Raw genomic sequence first — 23555 nt, 5'->3', positions numbered from 1 at the left:
CTTAAGATCACCTTGGACTTCACTCCAAAGAACAAATACTATATCTACTGGTACAAAGCCTTTTTATGCAGTGATTTTCTTCTTTTCATTATATGTGTCCTAGTACATATCATAGTATGCATAGTATGCATTTATAGATTATTCAGTAAATAACTGTGACCTATACTGATGTGGTTGACCAACGATAGTTTTCTAAGATACTAGAACACTATTTGTTAGGGCCAGATATAATTGTATTTTTTTCAAAGCCAGTCTGAAAAAAAAAAAAAGTTTGAGATGATGTTTACCTACGTTTCAAAAACTCACTCAGCATTTTTTTAAAACTTCTAGATTAACTTTTTGAAGACTGAAATGGAAAGGAAAAGCAAAATGATCCGTGACCTCCAAAACGAGGTAAGAGGAACATGTAATTGTCAACAATAGATACAAGAAGATATTTTCAAAGTTTCAATTTTTGAACATTATTGAATATGTTTAAGATTTTACTCAAATATTCAACAGAAAAAGCAATGAAATCAGTATTTATCCCATTCTTGTGTTAGAATTGTGGAATGATGGAAGTTTCAGTACTTACTGTGATCTGCCTCTGCAGAATATTAGGTGATAAGTATTATATTTCATCACAGAAATTAATTTTACTTATAACATTGTGGTATTTTTAGAGTGTAAAAAAAAATAAATTAAGCTTAGACTGAATGGGCTAATAAAACAAATTATAATGATTTCAATCTTCTTTTCTAATATAGTTTTTTAATTCATACCATACCTATATCTGCTTATTAACCGAGGATGAAAAATAATGGACAATGATTTACTTGATTAATCCACATATAAACAAAAGGTTGGTTTTGACTTGAGGTAGTTGTTTTTCAAAAGCATGATATGAGTGCTAAATTTACCAAAGGATAGTATCTGAGCTTTTATCATACTTGTATAAATTCATGAGCACTGCATGATCCTAAAAATAAACTTCTTGAAAGTTAAAGGTGGAAAGATAAAACAGGAAAGAAAACAAAGTATCCTGACATTGCTATTGCTTTTCTATATGTAGTTAGTACATTGTATTTCAATTTATCTTATTTAAATGGCTGAGTACAAATGGACCAAACATAATACATCTTAACCTGTACCTTTTTGGTACATACTTTTACCCCTTGTTTTTTCATCTAGTTTAACATTATATAGAATCAGGAAAATCTTCATTCAGCATTTACGCTGAAAAAAGTTATGATTTGACTCCATATTTAAAACATATTATTGAAGTAGGAAGATAAGTGTTCAGTGAAATACTTCAAAAGCAAAAGCAACCAAAAATGACAATGTACATTTAGAAAAACTATTTCAATGAATGTTATTTAGATTAGTGACTGATGCTATAGCCTATGAAGTATCCTGGAGTACCCTATCCATAGGTATTTTCCCTCTGATCCAGTTGAAATGAGAATGGGGTGGTTCTCATTTGTTTGGTACTATTCAGTAGAGAAACTGCTGGGCTTAGTCTCTAAAATAGGAATATAGCCCTTAATGTCTTTATCTTTTTGTTTTACTGATTTGCCCAGGTAGAAAAGATTTTATCAGAGGAAATAAAATAGTAGAACCTAAGAATGTTTAGTATGTTTTTGTTTTGTTTATTTATACTGTCTTTTAGATACCAAAAAGAGAAAAGAGCTAATATGGATGATGCTGATCATATGGGAGGGGGGAAGGGGATGGGGTGGGGGAGCAGAGAATAGTGATTAAGTACACAAGTATATATATAATTGAACAGCAATGAGACTAATTTGCTGAATCATGATTTTTCTGCACTTGCACTCCTTTCAAAGCAAAGACTGCAACATACAGTGCAATTTTATGTTGGCTTATATTTGTTTGGTAATCTTTGTCAGCCACTGGCAATTCTATGAAGACTTCATTTTCAAGCTGCATGTGAACAACTCTTTTTAGGAAGTAGTACTAAAATATTTCCCAGGGACTGGATCACATATACATACTTTTACAACATTTTACGAGGAAAAATTAATACTTAGAACAAGTCAAAAGTATGGTTGTACCATCCTTGTAGGACAATATTTGTAATCTTAACTGAATGTGGAAAAATATCGTACGATTTCTGGGTGGTTGTCATCTAAAATGCTTCTTTAGGTTCACATCCTCAATATTTACACACGTAAATATAAACTTTCTCTAGTTTGAAATGCCAAACTTTATTTAAAAAACGCTGCTTGGAAAGTGCTTCTTGCACCAAGGCAGTGTTATTGAATTTATTTTTTCAATTTAAGGGTGACAAGGGAAATTTTAGTATGGCTTGCACATTATTCTTAAGAGAGAATCTGAACATGAGTAATGAACCCACATCTGGTATAGCTCCAGTTATGGGTAAAGAGTCTGCATAATGTGTACTGACTAAAGGAAAACTTTCAACTCTCTAATAGGACATTCTTAAAAGGAAGCTAATGCAGTAAAAAGATTGTAGGCACTGTTTATTTTGCATATATTTTAGGAGGAAATACAGAACAGTATTTGTGATTGAAGAAGCGATATGATCCTAGAGTGGCCTGGAAATCAGAAGCTCCAGCGTGCTTTTCTTAGAATCATAGAATCATTCAGGTCGGAAAAGAGCTCCAAGATCATCTATTCCAATCTTTTAACCTAGTACTAAAGTTCACCACTAAACCATGCTACTGAGTTTTAAATCTACACATTTCTTGAAGACCTCCAGAGATGGTAACTACACCACTTCCGAGGGCAGCCTATTCCAATGCCACACAGCCTTTTCAGTAAAGAAATTTATTCTAATATCCAACATAAGTTGACTTAACTAAACTTGCCATGAAATAGATTTGATTTGAGAGGATTGCTTAGTCCTGTGCTTTAGGTAGTGTGTGGAGAAGGAACTAATAGCTATGCCTACCTAATGGCTTTTTATTAAAACTTCTATAGTATGTTGCCAGTTGCCTAAAAGTCCACTAACAACAGATTTTCTGGAATTTCAATTATTGTTATTGAACACTTCACTAAGGACCTCATAGTTTGATAAAGAGATGGACAAAATAAATTGTATGATTTTGAGGAAACGGTGTTTATCTAAGCCCAACCTCCAATCACTGAATATACAGTACGCTTTTAAGAAACCTGTTAGTAAGATTGGGTGTGCTGTATATTTAATTAATAGATGGTATTTTATATACAATTAAAAGACAGTTCTGTCTGCATACAGATGGGTAGAGACACAATAAAAATGGAATTCCTTTCATAGCTACTGTTGTCCTTCTTTCAAATATTGCATTTACAGTCTATTTATATTGGCATATTTGTAATTCAGCAATCTCAGACTCTCCCATGACTGTAAAAATTCCCCATTTAGTCCTGGTGTTTCAGCACATTCAACTACTGTCATTCAACTTTGCAATTCAGAGATAGGAACAGACCACCGCAGCATTGTAACTGAATGCAGAAGCTATGCTGTAGCATATGAGGAGAGGACAATGTACAGAAAGGTAATTTTCAGGCTGCTTAAGGTTTTGTAAAAACAGTTGGCAACAAAAATTGCCCCTGGTGTGGAGGGGAAACAGTGCTGTATACAGTACATAGCGATTGTGTCTAAACATTCCTCTTTGAGTTCTCTCAGTGATTCCTACAACACCTGGAAAAATATGTAAGACTTCCAGCTGATATACATTTATGTGTAATTTTCGTGAGATAAGCAAGTTAGGAATTCCTCCCAAAATTTAATAAATGCTATCATTACTGATATTATGTATGGAGAGGTAGTGAAACGTTATTAAGCTTTGTCACATGGATGTTATAGTTGCTTCACATTGTACTTAAATATAACTATGTATTTAAAAAAAAAAGCTCTAATGTAAATCATTTTATTACATGTGATTAGAGATGATATGATGGTATAGTTTCTTATGATCTGTGGGGAAGCTGTTTCACTCTATCTCTGTGTATACCTGCATTAAAGTATGTTAATCTCTTTACACATTCTACTTAAAACAATTCCATGTTTTTATTAAGTTGGTATAGCGTTTTATATCAGGCAATAGATTTCTTTGCTGTTTAGGCTGCAGCAGAACTTTGAAAAACATGAATTACATGAAAGACACACAGTAATACAGGCAATACAAAATAAACCAGGAGTAGAAAATGGATCTGGCTGTAGCTCCCAGTAATGTGTTCTGTCTGCTTAGAAGCATAGTTTTAAATAACTACCTTGTAAACAATATGTTTTTTCTATTCATGTATAAATTGTGCTTATAGCTTTAGTGTCAAGTAAATCATCCTAAAACAGAATTTTCTTCAATCTCTCTGTGCTTAGCTGCACTAATAAAAGGCAAAGTCATGGCAGTTTAAAGTCCCACCTGATCTATCGGGGATTTCATGCCCTGCGGGGTGAATTCAATCGAATTGCATTGAATTATGGTGGAAAAAAAATGAACTCCCTTAGTGAAGCAGAAACGAAATTTTAAGGCTTTGAAACTGCATCCTGACACTATCCTATAAAGGAAGACATGGTAATTCTTTGCTCTTTGTACTCAGTATATAAAATTAACTGTGAGTTTTCTAAGTATAAAACTCTGTCCCCATGTAGAAAAAATGTTGGGTAAAGTCCTGCTCTCTCTTTGGATATTGCACTGGTTCTACAATTCAGAAGAAAACATCAATAAGTATCAGAGGCAGTGACACTGTCAAAGAAAAGTTAAATAAACAACAAGAGTATTGTTGCAGTTTCCAATAGCATAGTCCACTAAAGGCCTTTAAATTCAATATTGCTTCTTGCCTTATTGCAACTTCATTTGAATTAATATATATCTATATATATAATGAAATGACATTTAAAATTATTTCTGTATGATTTGTCCTGAAAATGATGATGAAAAGCTGGAAATGCAGTTTAATCAAGTGAGGATGGTTCTTAGGACAGTATTTGAGATCATAAAGTAAACAAATCCTGCTGCATCCAGATTCTTAGTGAGATATACTTGTAGTGACATGATAGCAACTGCAGCTACAGTGAATGTTAGAATAAGCCTTTGTTTTTAAAAGTCTGTTTTCCTGACCATGTATACCCAAGAGAGTAGGATGAGCTTTTTCAGGTTCTGCTGAAGGATAATCAGAAAATCAATTAAAGTATTTTAATGGATAAGTCTGAACCTCTCTCTGTCCTAGGAACTGCCAAATTTTTGTTGTCTTGATTCATTCTTTAAATCTAGATTCATTGTTCTAAGGCATCTAATTCACAGCCAGAAGCTACAAGAAAGTGCAGTAGACATTAAAGTATGAATGTTTAGGTAAAATGCATCCTTAATGGACGAGAAGATTAAAAATGAAATGTGTACCTATTAGGCATCTATTTTCATCCTGTGCTTAACCACAATGTCTTGGCTGTCTGCTTCAATTTTGTGCAATATCATTTGTATGTTGACTTTTCAATTAGTGTTGAAAGTCATAGTAGTGTTCTTTTGTGATCTTTCTGAAGTCATTCTGGTATCTTGACTCATCAAGTGTTTTCCAAGCACTCCCTATTAAATTCTTATTTCTGTCATCCTCCTTCATTAAGTCCAAAATTGCAAAATGTCTGAATTCTTTATTTTGTCATACTTGTCTGGTCTCAAGACTGTGTAACACCTTTTTATCCCAATTTAGGCAGTTGTCATTTGTAGCAAAGCATCATTTCCAATCCATGCTTCCAATACCAATTTCCTATGAAAGGAAACGAAAATTAGAGCTCCTGGGTACTGATGCTACGTAATGTGAGCTTCTATAAAAATGCTGAAAATCAGATTGCTTGGGCCTTTGGCACTGGGAAGATGCTAGAGTTGTCTGATACTCTATTTTGTCTTATTTCTATGTCAGTATGGCCAGTATATTTGAAGCTAAGGGTTAAGAGTAGTAAGTCCTAGTAGTTTCTTCACTTGATGTTATTTCAAAAAGGCAGCAAAACATGGAGTATTAGAGAGCATCTTGATTAATGAAGTTTAAAAGAGCTGTATTCTGTCCTTTGCACATACAGCTCTCAATGAAGGCAACAGGGGCAGCATTGAAACGTAATTAAAATCTTTGGTCCTTGTACTTGAGAAGAGAATTTTGTGAATCCCAGTGTTATCCAAATTAGTGTTTTCTAGCGCTGCAGATCTCAAGGGCAAGGTGGCTCAAAGCCAAGCTCCAGAGAATGTTAAGCATGGTTGAAATTTTATAATCAATGTAAAACTTCCCCTGAAGCTAGTGTAAATTTTGCCAAACAGGAAAAGTTCTGTTCTAATTTATTCATGTTATGCAGACAAGTGGAAAAGCTGATTGTTGGTACCAAGGTGTTAAAATTACCTAGTGGGAAGACCACTTTAAAGAGAGTAACAAAGGTATATGTGGTTAAAAATATATATATAAATGGATACTTTAAAATCTCGAGTAGACAATATTGATTTTTATCCTCAGATGAAATAATAAAAGAGCCTTTAATGATTAAATTTCTAGAGTCCATGAAGAGAAGGTGAGGTGTTGATTTCATCATCACAAATAATGCTTTCAAATATCAATGGTTGTCACTTCAGATTAAGAAAAAGGGATGAGCCCTGAGAAGCTCTGTTATCCTAATTTAGTATCAGACTATTCTTTGCCGCTGAAAACACCACACAGTAGCATAAGAATTTTAAAAGGTATATATGGCAAAAAAAAAAAAAAAAAAGCATGTTTTATTTATTTAAAATGTTGCTTGAGAAAGTTATGTTGCACTTGGAACACAGCAATGCTGTTGTGGGCTGACAGTTCTCTCAATGTTATATTTCAATGAAAGTCAATAAGAAATTAGAGAAAAAGGACAGGAGAAGCCCCAGCTGATCATGTTATGGTACACTATACAAAAATTCCATTGTTTTCAAGAGAGAAGGTGTAGTGTTTGCATTTTCTTTATGGTCATACTGTTGAATATAAATGAGGTTATTTGCTGAGTTCAGCAGGAGCAGAAAGTGATTTGGAAAATAATTTCTGTTTTTTGTTCTTCAGAGGTTTAAATTAAACTGGACTGCTGTGGTTTTTGTAGTTTTTAATCTTAATCAAGATGAGATATAGCTTGAAAAGTTTAACTTTACACTGTGAGGTATTTTTAGACTGAGGTTTGTTAGCCTGTGCCTTTTAAAAAGATTATAATTCTCTCCTTAGGCTCATTAATTTGATCAAACTATGTGCAATAGTTGGACTGATAATTCTCATTCATATATAGATATTTATGGAAGATGAAATGATAAAAATAACAAAATACTTGGCTGTAATTTATGATAGAACTATTCTAGAATAAAACTTCTAATGAAATTCCTGACTTGTCAGTCATGTTGTCACGTGAGTTGAAGCATCTATCAGGCTTTTCAGTGAATGCGAAGCCCTACCAGGTGTTTGACTGTAATTTAACTCCACCATGTCATTCTTAAAGTGGTAAAATCATAGGAAATTATTTTTTCCTGACAGTAAAATGAATTGGTTCTCAGCTACTTCGCATTTCATTTCAGCCTGAAACCCTGGGATATTTCCAAATGCAGGCATTTTTGTCTGTGTAAAAATAAACTAGTTAACTAAAAAACGCAGTGTTTTGAGGAGGGCTGTTCAAAGTTTATTTAGCTCATGCTTATGTATCCACTTTCCTAATGAATATCTCGGCCATGCTGTGGAATTGCTAGCATTACAAATGTGGAAGTGTTGATGGTTCAGTGCAGTGGGAACAGAATGCTTTACAGTCTGACTGGCCTCCTCCTATACAATCACTCCAGTAATTCAATGTGTATTATGTTAGTGATAAGAAACAGTTCACCTTCAGTGTCCAGTCAACCTTCTACTGAGTCTCAAAAGTAGAAATTGTGCTATTCTGGGCCAAAATTGGTAATTTTCTGGTATCCAGAGTATTTTAAACCACTTTGTTCTGGAATCTTTTCTCCCACACTACTCCCTTTGGAATGCTGTTCCACAGTATTTGAGGCTGCAGATGCTATCAGAGAAGGAAACATTAAATAGATCACTTGATTTGTCTGTAATTTAAACCGTAATAACTTGAGTGACTTGCATGGATTTTATTGAGTTGTCATTTAAGTATTGATATTAAGAAAGTTTGTTTATAGCTATATTGTAATTTTTAAAAATTGTTATTAGACTGCTCAAAGTGGCTTTGCCATAGCTGTTGTAATAATTATGCTCACTTATCAAGTTTGCCTATAGAAATCTTCCCACGCACTGTCTTCAGTTCTGCAGAAATCGATTCTGTGATTTTCATAATTGAAAATATTTAAAACAACAGCCAATAATACTTGAACTATTCACATTTTTAATTATCTAGGGTCTTGTAAACAATTTAAAGCATGCAAAATTTAATAGATGTGGAAATGTTTCTTGGGCAATATGATAAGAGTTTAAACAAGCAGATGCTGCTAAAAGTATTCTGTAAGATGCTATCTTCTCTAATCTCAATTTGTGTTTGTGAATAAGGATGTCTGAGTAGTATTTTGTTTTTATCAGACAGATACCTGAACTCAGGTAGAGCCTACACAGATTAAAACAAACAACAACAACAATTTAAATAATAATAAATAAAAAAAAGGCAACACCCCTGTCAGATTGCTATGGTTCATCAGCAACCTGTGCTGTCCTTTTTTAATGTTTTGTGTTTACCTTTTCACATGTAGAGTAGTTGCTCTGTGTAAGACTGTAGGTGTACTTCTGTAAATTTAAACCCAGGTGTTCACTTCCTGATTATGTGCACATGTATTTGTGAGTATATTTAAATTAAAATCCTTGTTTGCATATAGGTTCAAATACATATTTGTGTATCTATGAGAATATACTGTGACCTTCAGTTGCTTAAAGGCATCAAAAGCTTTACAATTGCTACACTTGAAATTGTATTGGCTAAGTTTGCCCAGGAAACTTTCCTCTTTCTGGTATTGATTTGCTCATCTTCTTGTACCAAAACTTCAAATCTTTCCATGTCACTTTTAAATTATTCTGTTTGGCATATTTTTTGGTCCTTATGTAAGATTCATTTCAGTGGAGTTTTGCTCATTTACTCCAGGAGATAAATTAATCTCAAATATCAAGTAGTTAAGGTTCATTCTGAGCTAGAAAATTCACATTTTAAAAATTAGACTCAGCAATTGTCTCAAGTGTTAATATATGGAAATGCATCCATTTAGTATTTCTTAAATTGCTATCAGCCTGTCATCTTTATTTTTTACAATGTCTGGTTGGTACTCTGCAAGTAGTAGTACCTTTTAAACATGAAAGACATTTATGCCAGGGTCAATCTTGAGAATCAAGTTATTGGGCTGGAGTTCTGCTTGCATGGTACACTTACACTTGAGAGGAGGAGCGTGGAATGTGCTGTGTGATGGTATGCCTATATCCTTCAGCTGTATGACTTTGGGTGCCAAGCTACTAGCAGGTACAACAAGGAGTTTGGGGAATTTTACCTATATAGAAAAATGCCCAGAAAACAATACCAAGCCAAAAACTTGAATGGTCTTCATAAGAAATAAGTACCAGTTGACTTTGTTCTGTCTTGGTAAACATTCTTTTTGTTTGGTTTGCTTTGTTATAAAGCCATATTTTGTAACAAGCAAGGTGGTAGAAGAAACTGTGATGAAAGCAGGCCTGTTTTGATGTTGGGGTGAATGCAGGTGGTAGGACGATCTTAAGTTGATTTCTAATTTGTTTGTTTCTGAAAATAGACTGCTTTTTAATTACAAATATAAAAGGACAGCAAAACATATTTGATATTAGACGAAGTAGAAGAGTTGTGTGAAGCAGGATTAGCAAGAAGCCTGTGATGATGCCTCACTTGATGGCTAGCTGTTGGCTTCAGCTTGGTTTAAATGATTGTGTGAGAGTAGATGGACTGTCAATCAGGCTGTTTGCTTGTACTCTGAAATATCACTTCGGTAATTACATAGCCCAGATGGATCAGATTTTTGAGGTAACTGCCTTGTATTGTCTGTACAAAGTCAAATGCTTGTTGTGCTGAAGTTCGATTTTTTTTTTTTTTTTTCCCCTGCTGTGTTTTGGTGGTTTTACCCAACTGGGTGGCACTGCTCTCTCACTCCCCCTCCTCAAGAGGAAAAGGGGGAGAAAATACGATGGAAAGGGCTCAAGGGTTGAGGTAAGGACAGGGAGATCATTCAACAGTTGTCATCATGGGAAAAACAGATTCAGAGCAAGGAGATTAATAAAATTTATTGCCTATTACTAACAAGGTAGAGCAGTAAGAAACAAAAATGAACAAAAGATATCTTCCTTTCATCTACCCTCTTCTACATCCTTCCCCTGAGCCGCACAGGGGAATGGAGGCTGCCATCAGTCCATAATGCTTTGTATCTGCTGTTCCTTTCATGGTCGTTCTCTGCCCTTGCTCAAGCCTGAGATCCCTCCCATGGGAGGCCATCCTTCCTGAACTGATCCTGTGTGGGCTTCCCACAGGCAGCAGCTCTTCAAGCACTGCTCCAATGTGGGTCCGTGCCATGGGATCCACCCATCCCCCAGGATCAAACTGCTCCAGCACGGGTCCCCCATGGGTGGCAGCTCCCCCCAGCCCCCCTGCTCCTGCGTGGGCTCCTCTCCACGGGCTGCAGCTCCGGCCCGGGGCCTGCTCCTGCGGGGGCTCTCCATGGGCCGCAGCCTCCTCCAGGCCACATCCACCTGCTCCACCGGGGGCTCCTCCACGGGCTGCAGCGTGGAGATCTGCTCCGTGTGGGACCCGTGGGCTGCAGGGGGACAGCCTGCTCCACCAGGGGCCTCTCCACGGGCCGCAGGGGAACTGCTGCTGCGTGCCTGGAGCACATCCTGCCCTCCTTCTGTGCTGACCTTGGGGTCTGGCAGGGCTGGTTCTCACTCCTCACTCTCCCAGCTGCTGTTGCACAGCAAGTTTTTTTCTTTTTCTTAAATGTGCTCTCACAGAGGCACAAATAACATGGCTTATTGGCTCAGCTCTGGGCAGCAGCAGGTCCCTTTAGAGCCAGCTGAAACAGACCCTTACATAGCATGGGGCAGCTTCTGGCCTGTTCTCTCACAGAGGCCACCCATGCAGCCCCCTGCTTCTCAAACCTTGCCATGTAAACCCAATACATGTATAGAGCCAGGAAAGCAGATACATTTGACTGCACTTTTTTCCTGGTAGTATTATTTGTGCTTGCTGTGCATTTGTGCATTGCAACCAGAAGATTTAATTTATTTGTGTTGGCCAATGGTAAGCTCAGAGTATTTAAACTGTAGATTTTCTGCTGCTGACCTTTGAGTCTTAGGAGAAAAAGAAGTGAAGATCTGCAACCTGAGAGTTAGTTAGTCTCTCCTCCCTCATCTGCCCAAAATGGGCCTAATGAGATCAAGGAAATTGTAACACCTAGGAATGGAATTCATATCCTGTACCTGTTCACTGGATGTTTTTTGTGTATTTTTAGTGTTGACGTATTTGTAACCAATACTTCCTTGCTATAGTGATGTCTGTCTGTCATGTTGAAACAGGATGGACCTTCACTAAGGTACCTAATGGGGTAGCATTTATTATTATAAAATATATTTTTAAACTCACTTTTAATTTAATTTAATAAAATCTGGCATGCATATTCAATGTGAAGAGCACATTATTTTTAGCAGAAATGTAAGTAAAATGATTTAGGAAAGAACCAGTCAAATCTGGAACTGCCAAGGCGGTTATAAGTAGCTATTGAAAGCTTTTTGTGCGCTGCTTCTGCATAGTCCCCCTACCTGTTAAGTATGCCTCTTTGGTATACTCTACAGAATCTGATTTTCTAAAATTTATTTTTTTTTTTTAAGATTCATGCTACTCCTTTAAGCCTAATTTTGTGAATGCACAAGAATTGGCTCACTCAATTGGCTCATTTGATTATAGTTAATTGCATCCTTTCTGTGTTAGGGGGTGACTATTTTTCTTTAGTTGCACAAGGAAAAATAAAATTTCTTGAGCTTCCTGCCAAAAGCAAAAGCACCTCTAGCTTGATACTCAAAACATGCAGAGTTGAACAAAAAGCTTTATTATTGCATTCCACCAAAATGTTTGCTTAGGTAGAAAATAAATTTTAAATCTTTTTGTCTTGATGCATATTCCCAGTGACTGTTGCCAACTCTTGTTTTTGTCATTTGGGGAAAAAAAAGCAAGTCATTTACACTTGAAAGAAGCAAGTGTGTATGTGCAGTTTGTAGTATTTGCACTGCATTGCTTCCTGCTACTTAAATTCTCTGCACAGATCATACACTGTGTGACAAACAATCAGTTCAGTAGCACTTGGTGTGCTAAAGATTTCACGGTTACTGTGTTATAAAATAATACTCAATTTTTATGGTGGTTTAAGCTCAATGAATGATGTAGAAATTACTCAGTAATTTGAAGTTAATTATTTATAATCATTAAGTGTCCCACATTTTTCTCCTTTGGCAAATGTTTGATTTCCCTTTAGTCATTCTGACCTTTTTAATCATTAGAAATGGACCTGCAAGCGTTAGGAGAAAGGAAATTAAAATTTAACTTTGCCCTAACCTTTGGTTTTGTTTTCTGTTATTGTTACTGATGCTTTTTATATTTTAACTTTTTAAGTTTGATTTTATATAACTTTGTATAGCTGAAGTGATATTTGGTTTCATTTAATTAAGGTTGACTTTGAAATAGTGTTCTACATTTTCCATATTTTAAGTCTTATTTCCAAAGGTGAGCAGGGGAGTCAGACACAATACTCAATTCTGTAGTGTGAAGTACTGTTTGTCTTTGCAAGTTTATATGCAGGACTATATATTTATGGAGAGAACTCAAGATCCATGAGTGTTAAATGTAAATGCTTAGCTTACATCGCCCTTTCTATTTATTTAATTTTTATTCATAAATCTCAGGAAATGGGCTTTGTGTTGTTACAAATACTGGCTACAAACACTGATTTCAAACAAGTGATTTCAACGATCCGCTAATCCAATCTGCATCTATATAACTATTGTGTGTTCAAGCCTTGGCAGAGATGATTTGTCCATCTCATAGTCCCAACAGAAGTTTATGAAGGATTTGGACAGTTAGATTCAACTGACTCTGCTGAGCTTTGTGTCAGGCTTTCTCAGGTACATAAGTGTTTTCTAATTCTCTAATCTGATAAAGCCATGGTATCAGCGTTACCTCTGAGATGGATCTCTGGATGCTTTTGCTGCAGCTTGGATGGTGATGGCTCAGTCAGCTGTTCCTCTTCACTTGGCCCTAACCAGGCTGCTGATTGTTCTGTGCCTTATTTTCCCCTTTCTTTACTTCCAAATACATTATTTCTCTGGTTAATCAATTATGCCAAAGAACAGTCAACAGGGTCACTTCTTCTTAAGCAGAGTAAAATGAGCTATTATCAGTTAAATAGAATAATTACATTAAATATGTTAAATACAACAGACGTACATAACATACATATAAATATAATTATAAAAGAGAATAGGACCACGTACCTGCCTGGCTTGGCAGATCTAAAGTCTGCATCACAATTATACTGTCATTTTTAGAACTCCAACATGTGATAGCCAACTTACTTAAGTTAAACAATATTTGTGACCAAAGAAAACTTAGTCTAAATTTTATTGTCAATTTTTAGGATTTATAATGGTGGACAGTATATAAAGGTGAATATTCCTTTTGTTTTGGGGAATGTAATAGCATTTTTGATAACGTGGAACACAAAATGGAAAGAGAATGGCATTTTATTTAAACCAGGAGACAGGGTACCCAGATGGCATAATGAACAGTGCTTTCATTCAAGCAGTACCTTTTTCTGTTCAGTTGATAAAGTTATGAGGATAATCAGGTATGAGTTTTACTGTGTTGTTGGACTCCACGGGTAAGTAATTGTTGAACTAGTTTTGTAATAGCTGTCATAAATAAGCCTATAAAATATACTATATACAACAAAGATTAATTTATAGCAACAAACCAGAGTGATAGTGCAAAACATAGAGCTGTAACCTGAATGGCACAATTCAAGAGGGACAGAACAAATGTGACTTCTCACCTGGTCTGAAAAGGTTTATACTTGGTCAATTCCAAAAGACCAGTGCTTTCTGTACCAGTAACAACAGGACCTCAGAATATCTAGCACTATGACTGCAGACGATGTCTATGCCAATATATGTCAGACGAAAAAGGGTGCTGTAGCAGGTGTGCTCCTGCAGCAACAGATACCTACTAAAAATAAACTGTATTTATCATTGTTTCGATGTAATGCAGAACAAGAAGCAAAGGTTGTAACAGTGGAGTTTTTCATATGCCTGTCTTTATATAACACTTCTCTTCATCTACACTGATTGACTGTGTGCATTTGGCTGTCAGAAAGAAACAAAATATTTCTTCCAGGAAAATGATAGTAAGCATAATCAGTTTTGAAGATGACTAGCGGTGGCTTTCCTTTTGTCTAACCAGCCAACTGTAAAAAGGATTTCCACCTTATCAGACTCAAGAGGAGATTATAAGACAATCAGGCAGACACTAGCTTGAGCAGTCACAGAAAGCACAGGCAGGGTATGTTTTGGTGGTAGCCTATAGTTCACTGTGGTGGAACAAAACCATCTGAACTACACCTCATTGGAAAAACTTTGTAACAAGCTACTGATAAAGCCAGAATTCACAGTAACAATGGGCGTGACAGGATTTCATCCAGCCAAGATCTCAAACCAGGAGAGTAAACATATATTCATTCCTTTGAAGTTATGAACAGTTCTTAGTTAAAGTGCAATTAGCAGTTTCCACAGTGACCCTTCTAAAAAGATGAAACTTACCTGTCTGCTTTATCCACTGAAATGACCAAATGTAAATGACTGAGAGTAGACTGATGTAAATTTTTTTAATTCTTATTTCTATTGTATGTGGCTCCATCCATCTGTTCCTTCCCACACCAGCTACTGTTGGCTTTGACAGAATCTCCATTTACCATTAAGTATTGAGCTCAAATTTTTAGCAGAAAAAATGTGCTGCAGCTGTTAATAGGCTGTAAAGCATGCTATTAGGAAAGGACTGGTAAAAATGGTGAAATTACTTTGGCCCATACTAGAGCCAGCATGAGAATTAGATCGGGGATATTCTAGATCGTGCTTTCTATGATTTTGAGGCAGCTGGCTCTCAAACCAAATTATATTTCCATTTTTAACCTCTGACCCTGAAATAACCACAGCATCTAGACAAGCACCAGCTAAGCAGAAAGGAGTTTTTAAAAACTTTAGAAAGCTTTTACATTTCTGCCTTCCTTTTTTGCTTGATCTACTGCAGTTTTAATGCAGTTGATTCATTCTCACCACCACCAGCACCCAATTTTCCCTTTTTGAGAAATATATTATTTTAATTCATTGCTTGTGAAGCCTTGCAAACTTTGCACATTTATTTTTACAGGCCCTAAACTCTGTATAAATAATGAGTCCTGATCCTGCTAGATTACTTTGTAGGCGAACACAATATTTTATTTATTCCCACGAATAATTATTCCCAGAGACTGTGGTTTTCAACTACTTGATCAAACTCTTTTCTGTTCACATCTCAAAAATCTGTACTTGGATTTTTTATTTTTTTTTTTTGGATAGAACATAGGGCTAAAATGATGGTTCATATTCATGTGTCTACTCCCAACCATTTCCCTCAGCCATGGTCTCAGTTTAGGCTTTTTGAAAGTCATCTTAATCCTACTTTGACCTCTAGACCGTACATAGAGATAGTGTTTCTCTTTCAAAAACTATATATGTACCTTAATAAAGTAAAGGATTTCTCTTGATGCCAGCTTTGATTATAGTATTTTTCTCATCACTGTATTATTTTCATTGATTCTCTGAAATGGGGATGAAAAACAGCTAAAAGGCCTTCGCAGCCTCCTTTACGTGAAACAAGGGTCCAGAATACTTTACAAAGTAAACTGGTGTTTAGATTTCTGCATAAATTGTTAGCAGATCAACCAAGAACTACTTATACTGAAAAGGAGGATGTAATAAGAATGAAAACACAGACAAAGGCACCCTCTTGTTTTTCCATGCTTGAGGAAATACTGGCTGTTATTATTTCAAAACGTAGTCATGCTTGCCAGAAATTGGAGTCTATCAGTCTATGAATTTAGATCCCGAACGTGTGGGAATTTGAAACTATACAGCTTTACTGTGGATATGTTACTTGGGTTTTGAGAAATAATTATGGGTTGCAGGACACGCAGATGTTGAGCAGGAAGTTCATTAAAAGATTGCTCTTATGAAAACCTGTCTGGGTTCAGAAATACTGAAATATATTTTGCAGATAAAATCATACCACTGTTAAACAAATACTATGCGTAGCCAACTGTAGCTTTAAGAAGCATTCATAAGAACTACACATTGTATGACCTAGAGCCAGATCTCTGAGATATTTCTGAGAAGTATATGAGTATGAAAGTTATTAAATTTACTGGGGAGATATGTTGCTTAGATTACCTTCCTGTGACTGACAGACCAATATTTTATTTGATATCATCGGAATGGGTAAATTACATTTTTACATCCTTTCTTTCTCAGGACAAATATTAATCTGAAATCTGCTCACTGTCAAGTGTGTTCTCTTGTCCAAAGCTATGAACATTCAGTTTCAACTAAAATAAAAATGAAAAAAAATAATAAAATCTAACAGGTGTTGAGATATAAAGCAGAACTGAATTAATAAATAATCAGAAATTAATCATACACGTTTTTTTTGGCTACTCTGAAGAGTAGGCCTCCTACATGTTTGCATATTTTGTAAAAAATTAAAAGAATCTTATAGATGGATTAAAATTCCTACATTTTTCCTCTAACAGCTCTAAAGTAGCAAAAATTCAGGAATTAGAGCATCCCTTTGAAAAGATTGTTATTTGGTTGTTGGATCTGTAGTCAGCAAGAATGGAACCAAGACTTAGATGTTCTGCAATCTAGATGAGGAGGCAACACAACAGCTCTTATTTCCTCATCCTAAGGGAGGTGTGAGCTGCTGAGCTTCTGAATACTGACTAGACCAAGACCTACCCAGAAGCATGGTGTTAGTCGTGTGAGATTTTAACACTCTGTATTGAAGGGCTAGGGAGCAAAGAGAGAGACCAGATGAAAAAGCATTTATGTATTTCGAGTATTTGCCGGTGTGGTTAGAGCTTCTTGTGTGTGACCTGCTTGCAACTTGGATTTTATGCAATGATGGTAAACATAAACATGAATAAGACTCATTGTCTGGCACTCACATAGAATTGAATTGGTGTAATTCAGTTAGCTAATGTTGTGGTTTAACCCGGTCGGCAGCTAAACACCACAAAGCTGTTCGCTCACCCTTCCCCCTTCCTCTCTGGGATGGGGGAGAGAAACGGGAAAGTGAAGCCTGTGGGTTGAGATAAAGACAGTTTATTAAGACAGGAAAATAATAATAATAATAATGACAATAGTACTACTACTAATAATGTGTACAAAACAAGTGATGCACAATGCAATTGCTCACCACCTGCTGACCGATGCCCAGCCTATCCCCGAGCAGCCGGCCCCCCACCCCGGCCAGCCACCCCTATATATTGTTTAGCATGATGTCAGATGGTTTGGAATACCCCTTTGGCCAGTTTGGGTCAGCTGTCCTGGGTCTGTCCCCTCCCAGCTCCTGCTGCACCCCCAGCCTGCTCGCTGGCAGGACAGAGCGAGAAGCTGAAAAGTCCTTGGCTTGATGTAAGCACTGCTCTGCAACAATTAAAACATCAGCATGTTATCAGCGCTCTTCTCATCCTAATCCAAAACACAGCACCCTACCAGCTACTAGGAGGAAAATTAACTCTGTCCTAACTGAAACCAGGACAGCTAATTTCAGTTAAGCTACCACAGTTCACAGTAGCCGACTATTTTAATACATATTCAAGAAAATGTTGTAGTCTCTTGCACCGTTTTTGTGCTTACTGTTTTTCTTGACTCTTACTAGCTTATTTCCATGTTCATGTCACTCTAAAATCTGCACCTAATATGCACACAGCTGACATGCCTGGCCTTTTGCTTTTCATGTAAGCTTTTTCTCTCCTTCTGGGAGCAGTAAACAACACTGGACAGTTCTATGTTTATTGTGTCTCTGTCTTGGGAGAGGAGGAAGTATTCACGTGTTCCTTCTGTGTGTTAATGCATGGATGTTTTTAATGTATTATAGGGACAAATAATGTGCATTTGTCACTTATTTTGCTTTATGTTTCATGGTATTTTGATGAGAGAGCAGGCTCCTTTAGGCTTTTGAAGCTTTGGATATTGGGGGAACACTACAAAAATGTTCTCTGTTATTATAGCTGCATTTGCCAACTCCCAGCATTAAAATCTCAGGCTGAGTCATAAATTTTATACAGCTGCATGAAATTTTTAGTGTTTAGTAATTCAAGTAATTCATAGGAGCGATGAACTGGTGTGTGATGTTCTTAAATCGCCATAGAAACTAATTACTCCCCCACCTTATTTTTATTTTGTATTATGCATAGCTTTGTTATCACATACCTAGGTGGTGCGTACATGATGTGGTTAGCCAGCACTGCTATCTGGTGTCTGGGGGTGGGGGATGTGAGCTCATGGCTGACACGACACATACTATGATTCTATACTGATGCATTCCTGGAAGGACCATACCTGGCAGAGTTTCTTCTGCTTTTCCTGGTGTTAGTAGATGAAGGTAGATTTCTCTTCATTATTTTATTTTGGGATGTGCAATGTTTTAGTCCTGACAACATGAGGTTTTTAAAGCACTCATGGTAGTTCTCCAGATGTATAATCCCTCTTAATTTTTTCTACTCCTTTAACATGTAGTATTTTCCCATCTTAGCTCTGAAATGGGAAGGAAACCGGAGGAAGTGCACCTAGGCATTAATTCTGATGCAATTCTATACAGCAGTTACCAAGCCCAGCAAAACATTTTGCATCATGATAATCTCAAGCAGGAGTAAAACGTAAACATTCCTTATGTACATTCATAGTCCTCTGAATATCTCAGTCTTGTTGAAGTTGAGGTGAAAGAAGCAAGGAAGACGTATCTTTGCTGTTGTGCAGATTTTGGGGTCTAATTCTAGCATGAAAGTTCCAATGAAGAGTTAATTGAATTAATATAAAAATAATTGTTATTAAGCCTATATTCTATATGTTAGTATAGTTAATATGCCTATATTCTATCCAGGAAAATAATAAACATCATAAATCTAGGAAATGTGAAATCTCTGTTTCTCATAAAGCATGTTTCCAGTCCTAAAAATACTTACTAATATATATAGGTGGCACTTCCTTAAGTCGCAGGAAACACAGCCAAACATAATCTGTGAATATCATTTACCAAACAATAGAGTTGAATACATTTTTAAGTGATAGTTTATTGAGAATTGATAGTGATTTTTCTGCAAAGATTACAGTAAGGAAAAGCAGACTTAAAAATTCTGTCTGCAAACCCACTCTCCTCTGCTTAAACAAAGAGCAATCTCTAAGCTGGAAGGTAAGAGCATAGCACCTTTTTAATTCCTGTGTTGTTAAACAAAGTAAGCATTTTGTGCTAAACATTTTAAACTGCAATGCTCTTCATGGGCAGATGTAAAAAGCTGCATTTCCTTTCAAGTTTATCCAGGAGATATCTGAAATACTTTGCTAATAATGCTTTCGAGGTCAGGCCTCGAAAGCAACATTTTTTCATTGCAAGCTGATTTAGAAGGAATAATTCTTGTTCTGCATTGCGGGTGCCAGCAGTGGTCAGGAGGTGACATGCATGTTCTGAGCTCTTTGATGAGGTTTGGGAGAAGTTCTGGTATCAAGCTGTCCGAAACTTTTGTTGCAGAGCTGAGATGGAACTAAATGTGAAGTTCATCAAAAATAATAGAATATTTTTGACATTGAAATACAGTAAGTGTCCCCAGTACTTTCTGAGGCAAAATAAGTTTTGCAATTTGCACATAAGTGCAGCTATTAAGAGAACATTTTCGATAATAGATGACATTTGAAATGTGTGCAAAAGCAGGATGCCAGGAGATAACCATAAAGAATATCAGTCTGGTTACAGTGGAAGAGATGTCTTTTGAATACTGCCTTACTTTACAGTGTATATAAAAGATATTGCAAAATACTAATAATACATTTTTTTCTGAAAAAGGGAATCATGTTTTTCTTTTGTAAGGCACAGTTGTCTGTGAAATTTTGAAGGCATGTCTTTTCAAATGTTGTCTTTTTTAATGCAATTCAGAAATGCATTGGTCTGAGTGACTTCACGGTTACACAACACAACCTCTATCATTTAATCACATATTGTCTGAGGTAGCTGGTCAACAAATTCCCTTTGACCTTAGTTAAACATCAATCCTGAATCAAGCCATCAATATGAAAAAATGCAAGAGTTTATCTACAAAGAGAAATATGTTTTGTGGTAATAATTTCCAAGAATATTGGGTTGTCATTCACCATGAGTCAGATCAGCTACTTCTAAAAATGGCTGTTGTCCTAAGAAAATGTTTATTTTAAAATATAAAGTTGTTAGCATTTTAGGACATGACACCAAATCCTGCTGAAACCCTACCTTGACTTGGAGATATTCACTCAAATCCATATTTATGGCAGCACTAGTGAAAAGGTGATATTCCTGTCAGAAGTAACAGATGACCATCAGATCATTAGCAGATGACCAGGCAGATGTTTGTTTCAAGTGTTCTTAGAAGAATGATGTCTAAGTCCTATTGTTGACTTAATAGGTTTTCTTATGAGTACTAAGAAACGTCTTTTAACATTTTCTCTTTCTTGCTGCTGTCATGATTTTTTTAAACTTTCTAAGGTCGGAATTATGTTGAAATATTTATTGTTGTTTTCTGAAAATATTTAGTTTATACTTATATGTTCTTTGCTCCTAGAAACCAACAAAGTTGAAGATGTAGACAGATCCCTTTTTTATTCTTTCCCTAAAAACTTTTAGTAGCCCAGTGTGAAGTATCTGTATCCTATGTTGCGCTGTATTGAGCTAAATAAAGGGAAAATACTTTTCAATAGTCAGAAAAAGTAGTTCAATTTAAGTTACAATATACTTATTTCCTCCTCCCTTGCCAAGAGGAGGGATCTTTGCATAAAAAAGTGTAATTTCACATGACGATTCATTAAGGAATAATATTAATGGCTTACAAAGTGTCAGTCACATCCTCTGAATTAGTTCCTGCTCCTGACTTCTTTGCATTTCGCTGAATGAATTTTAGGAAATAATTAGAGATTAATGAAGGTATGACTAGTTTTCTGTGCCAGTGGAGTAAGAATACCCCTAAGAATACTCGTCTATGCAAACTCTTCTGTGCCTATGTTTGCATTAAGTGAACTGTTTACTGATGTTCTCCACACTGCCTATAGCCAGCAGTCACCCTGCTAATGCAACCTGGCCATTTCAAGGCTGAGAGATCTCATGATATCAGCCTGAAGCACAGGTAGTGCTTTTGTTGCTTCCTGCATTTGGTGAGGCTGGTGGTGTGGTTACACCTCTGATGCATTGAAGATATATGGATGTGGTTTATGTTTTTGCTATAGATAACTAACTATGGCAAATTGCTACCATGAGTTTCACAGCAAGGGATAAGGGAATGTGAATTCTGCTCTATCTCATCTGAAAAAGGTGGAGCCACCATTGCTTTGCCTCCTGAAGTGAACTATGCCCCTACAGAAAGTATCACCTTTCAGCCTTGTAGTACTAGCGATAGTGCCCACATGGAATGTCTGAATTCAAAATAGTATTTTAGAAAATCCTGTAAAATCCCAACATGAGAATTATTATACTTGTAGAAATCACTGTAAGCGGGGATAGACCATATCAGGACAGAGGCAAGAAGGTATTCTCTGTTATCTATTATGTAGGCATTTATCCCCAAGTATGTTGAGTGAGCACAGCATGGTGGAAATAGTGTTTATTGTGTGGATCAATCCAGTAGAACTGCCATAGGGATATCTGTTTCCTGGTTGAAAGATGTTGTAGTAAGTTTTCCAAATCAACAGATGTATGCTTTAGATGTTTTTAGATTCCACTTGCAGAACTGCTACATTTAAAAATTAAATACATTGGCTAAAAAGCTCTGTAACAACAAATACTCAGTGCACTGCTACTGAGAGAATTGCTGAGAGAGCCTATTAATATTAAAGCAAACCTGAGTGATACGACTCCGCAGAGAGCAGCACAAACGTATTCCTTAGTCATTTTCTGCCCTTCTCCTTTCAGAACTATGTCATTTATGTTTTAAGACAGATGTTGACAATTCTGGGATGCAAATGTAAAAGGATTTAAAATGTGCTTAATGCAGCATTTCATCCCCTGCTGCTGGTATAGCAGGAAAAGGGAAGTTGTAGAGCTGAGTGTAACCAGTATGACCCTTCACATTTCTAATGACAAAAGAGCTTGTTTCTTTCAAAGACAGAAATGTATTTACATTCTTTGTGCATTTGGTCGCGTTCAGAATTTTCTTTTCATTTCTTTTCTTCTGACCTTAGTAGAGTTGTCAACTTTTATTTGTATTTTTCTTTTTTTAGCCTAACCTCTAGCTTGTAGCAGGAGTAGCTTCTTTCACCATTTTGTTCTCAAATGCCAAACATGAAAAGAAGAAGCTTCAGGGTACCATCTACCTAACTAGGTGCTCTGCTTTACTCAGTCCACACACTGTCCCTGGGGCACTCAGCTACCTCTACCAAAGGGAAAGATCAAAGAATTGTCAGGTTTCTTCTCTAGATAATCCTGCATGGCATAGGCAATTATGTCTCATTTCAGTTAGAAATTCTGTTGTAGGGGATTCTATATTTAATATGCTGCTATATTTTTAATTAGAACATCTGAAATAGAAAGAATTAGAAATGGCATTTGCTTTCCCGTAACAAAGTTCACTTGAATGGCTGGAAAGGTGTAATTGGAGAATTACCTCAGTCCATATTTTTCTGTATCATTTTCTCATCACGAGCTGTCTTTACTCAGAGATAACAAAAATAAATGACCCCAATCCCTTGAAATGCAAAACCAGAAATCACCTTGAAGAAAAATACTTGGCCCAGTACACTGATTCATTGCTGGAACAGAAAAATTCATTCTCCGAGTGATTAGAGATTGAGAGCTTTTTTTTTTTCATTTAACTATTTAAAACATGATCATAAAAGACCGCATGTACCAATGTTTGATATTTCATCATAACCTTATAAATAATAGCAGTCATTCAGGAACCTCATTTTCTCTAAAAACAGGTGAGAGTTGTGGTTTTTTTTTTTTCTGTGAAAGTGTGCATTTGCAATCTGTCTGAATATTAATATTTAGGTGTGTTTTAGTGAGTCTAAAAAGTCATAAAATTTCACTTCTTTTAGGTGAAAAGAAAAGCTTTGGAATACAGAAGGGTGAAACAAGTTTTTAGGTATTAGAGAAATAGTACTGTACCATAAACTTCCTTTTACAGTTGAGATCTGTTACCAGACTTATTTATTTGTTTATTTTCTGTATGTGAAGGTGAGAGCGGAGAAAGATTGAGATGCTTACAGGACATATTGAAGACTAAACCCTACCTGACAAACAGCAGGAACAAGTACAGCTC

At 36.2% G+C, this 23555-nt stretch overlaps 1 protein-coding gene across 9 annotated transcripts in view; it reads left to right on the top strand.

The window, feature by feature from the left end:
- The window catches only part of LUZP2 (leucine zipper protein 2), a 344690-nt gene that overhangs the window by 248863 nt on the left and 72272 nt on the right, over positions 1-23555 (top strand). For all 9 annotated transcript variants that reach the window (XR_014584989.1, XR_014584990.1, XM_083838037.1 and 6 more), the window contains one exon: positions 331-393. Coding sequence is in view for 7 of the 9 variants with exons in the window: in XM_083838037.1 (XP_083694163.1) it covers positions 331-393 (63 nt within the window). In the remaining 2 variants the exon portion in view is untranslated. The remainder of the gene's footprint in view (positions 1-330; positions 394-23555) is intronic.

Source organism: Anser anser (genome assembly GCF_964211835.1).
Source record: "Anser anser genome assembly, chromosome: 5".
In the NCBI taxonomy this organism is placed as follows: Eukaryota; Metazoa; Chordata; class Aves; order Anseriformes; family Anatidae; genus Anser; species Anser anser.
The sequence above is the reverse complement of the archived record's forward strand: the minus strand, read 5'-3'. Positions and strand labels throughout refer to the sequence as shown.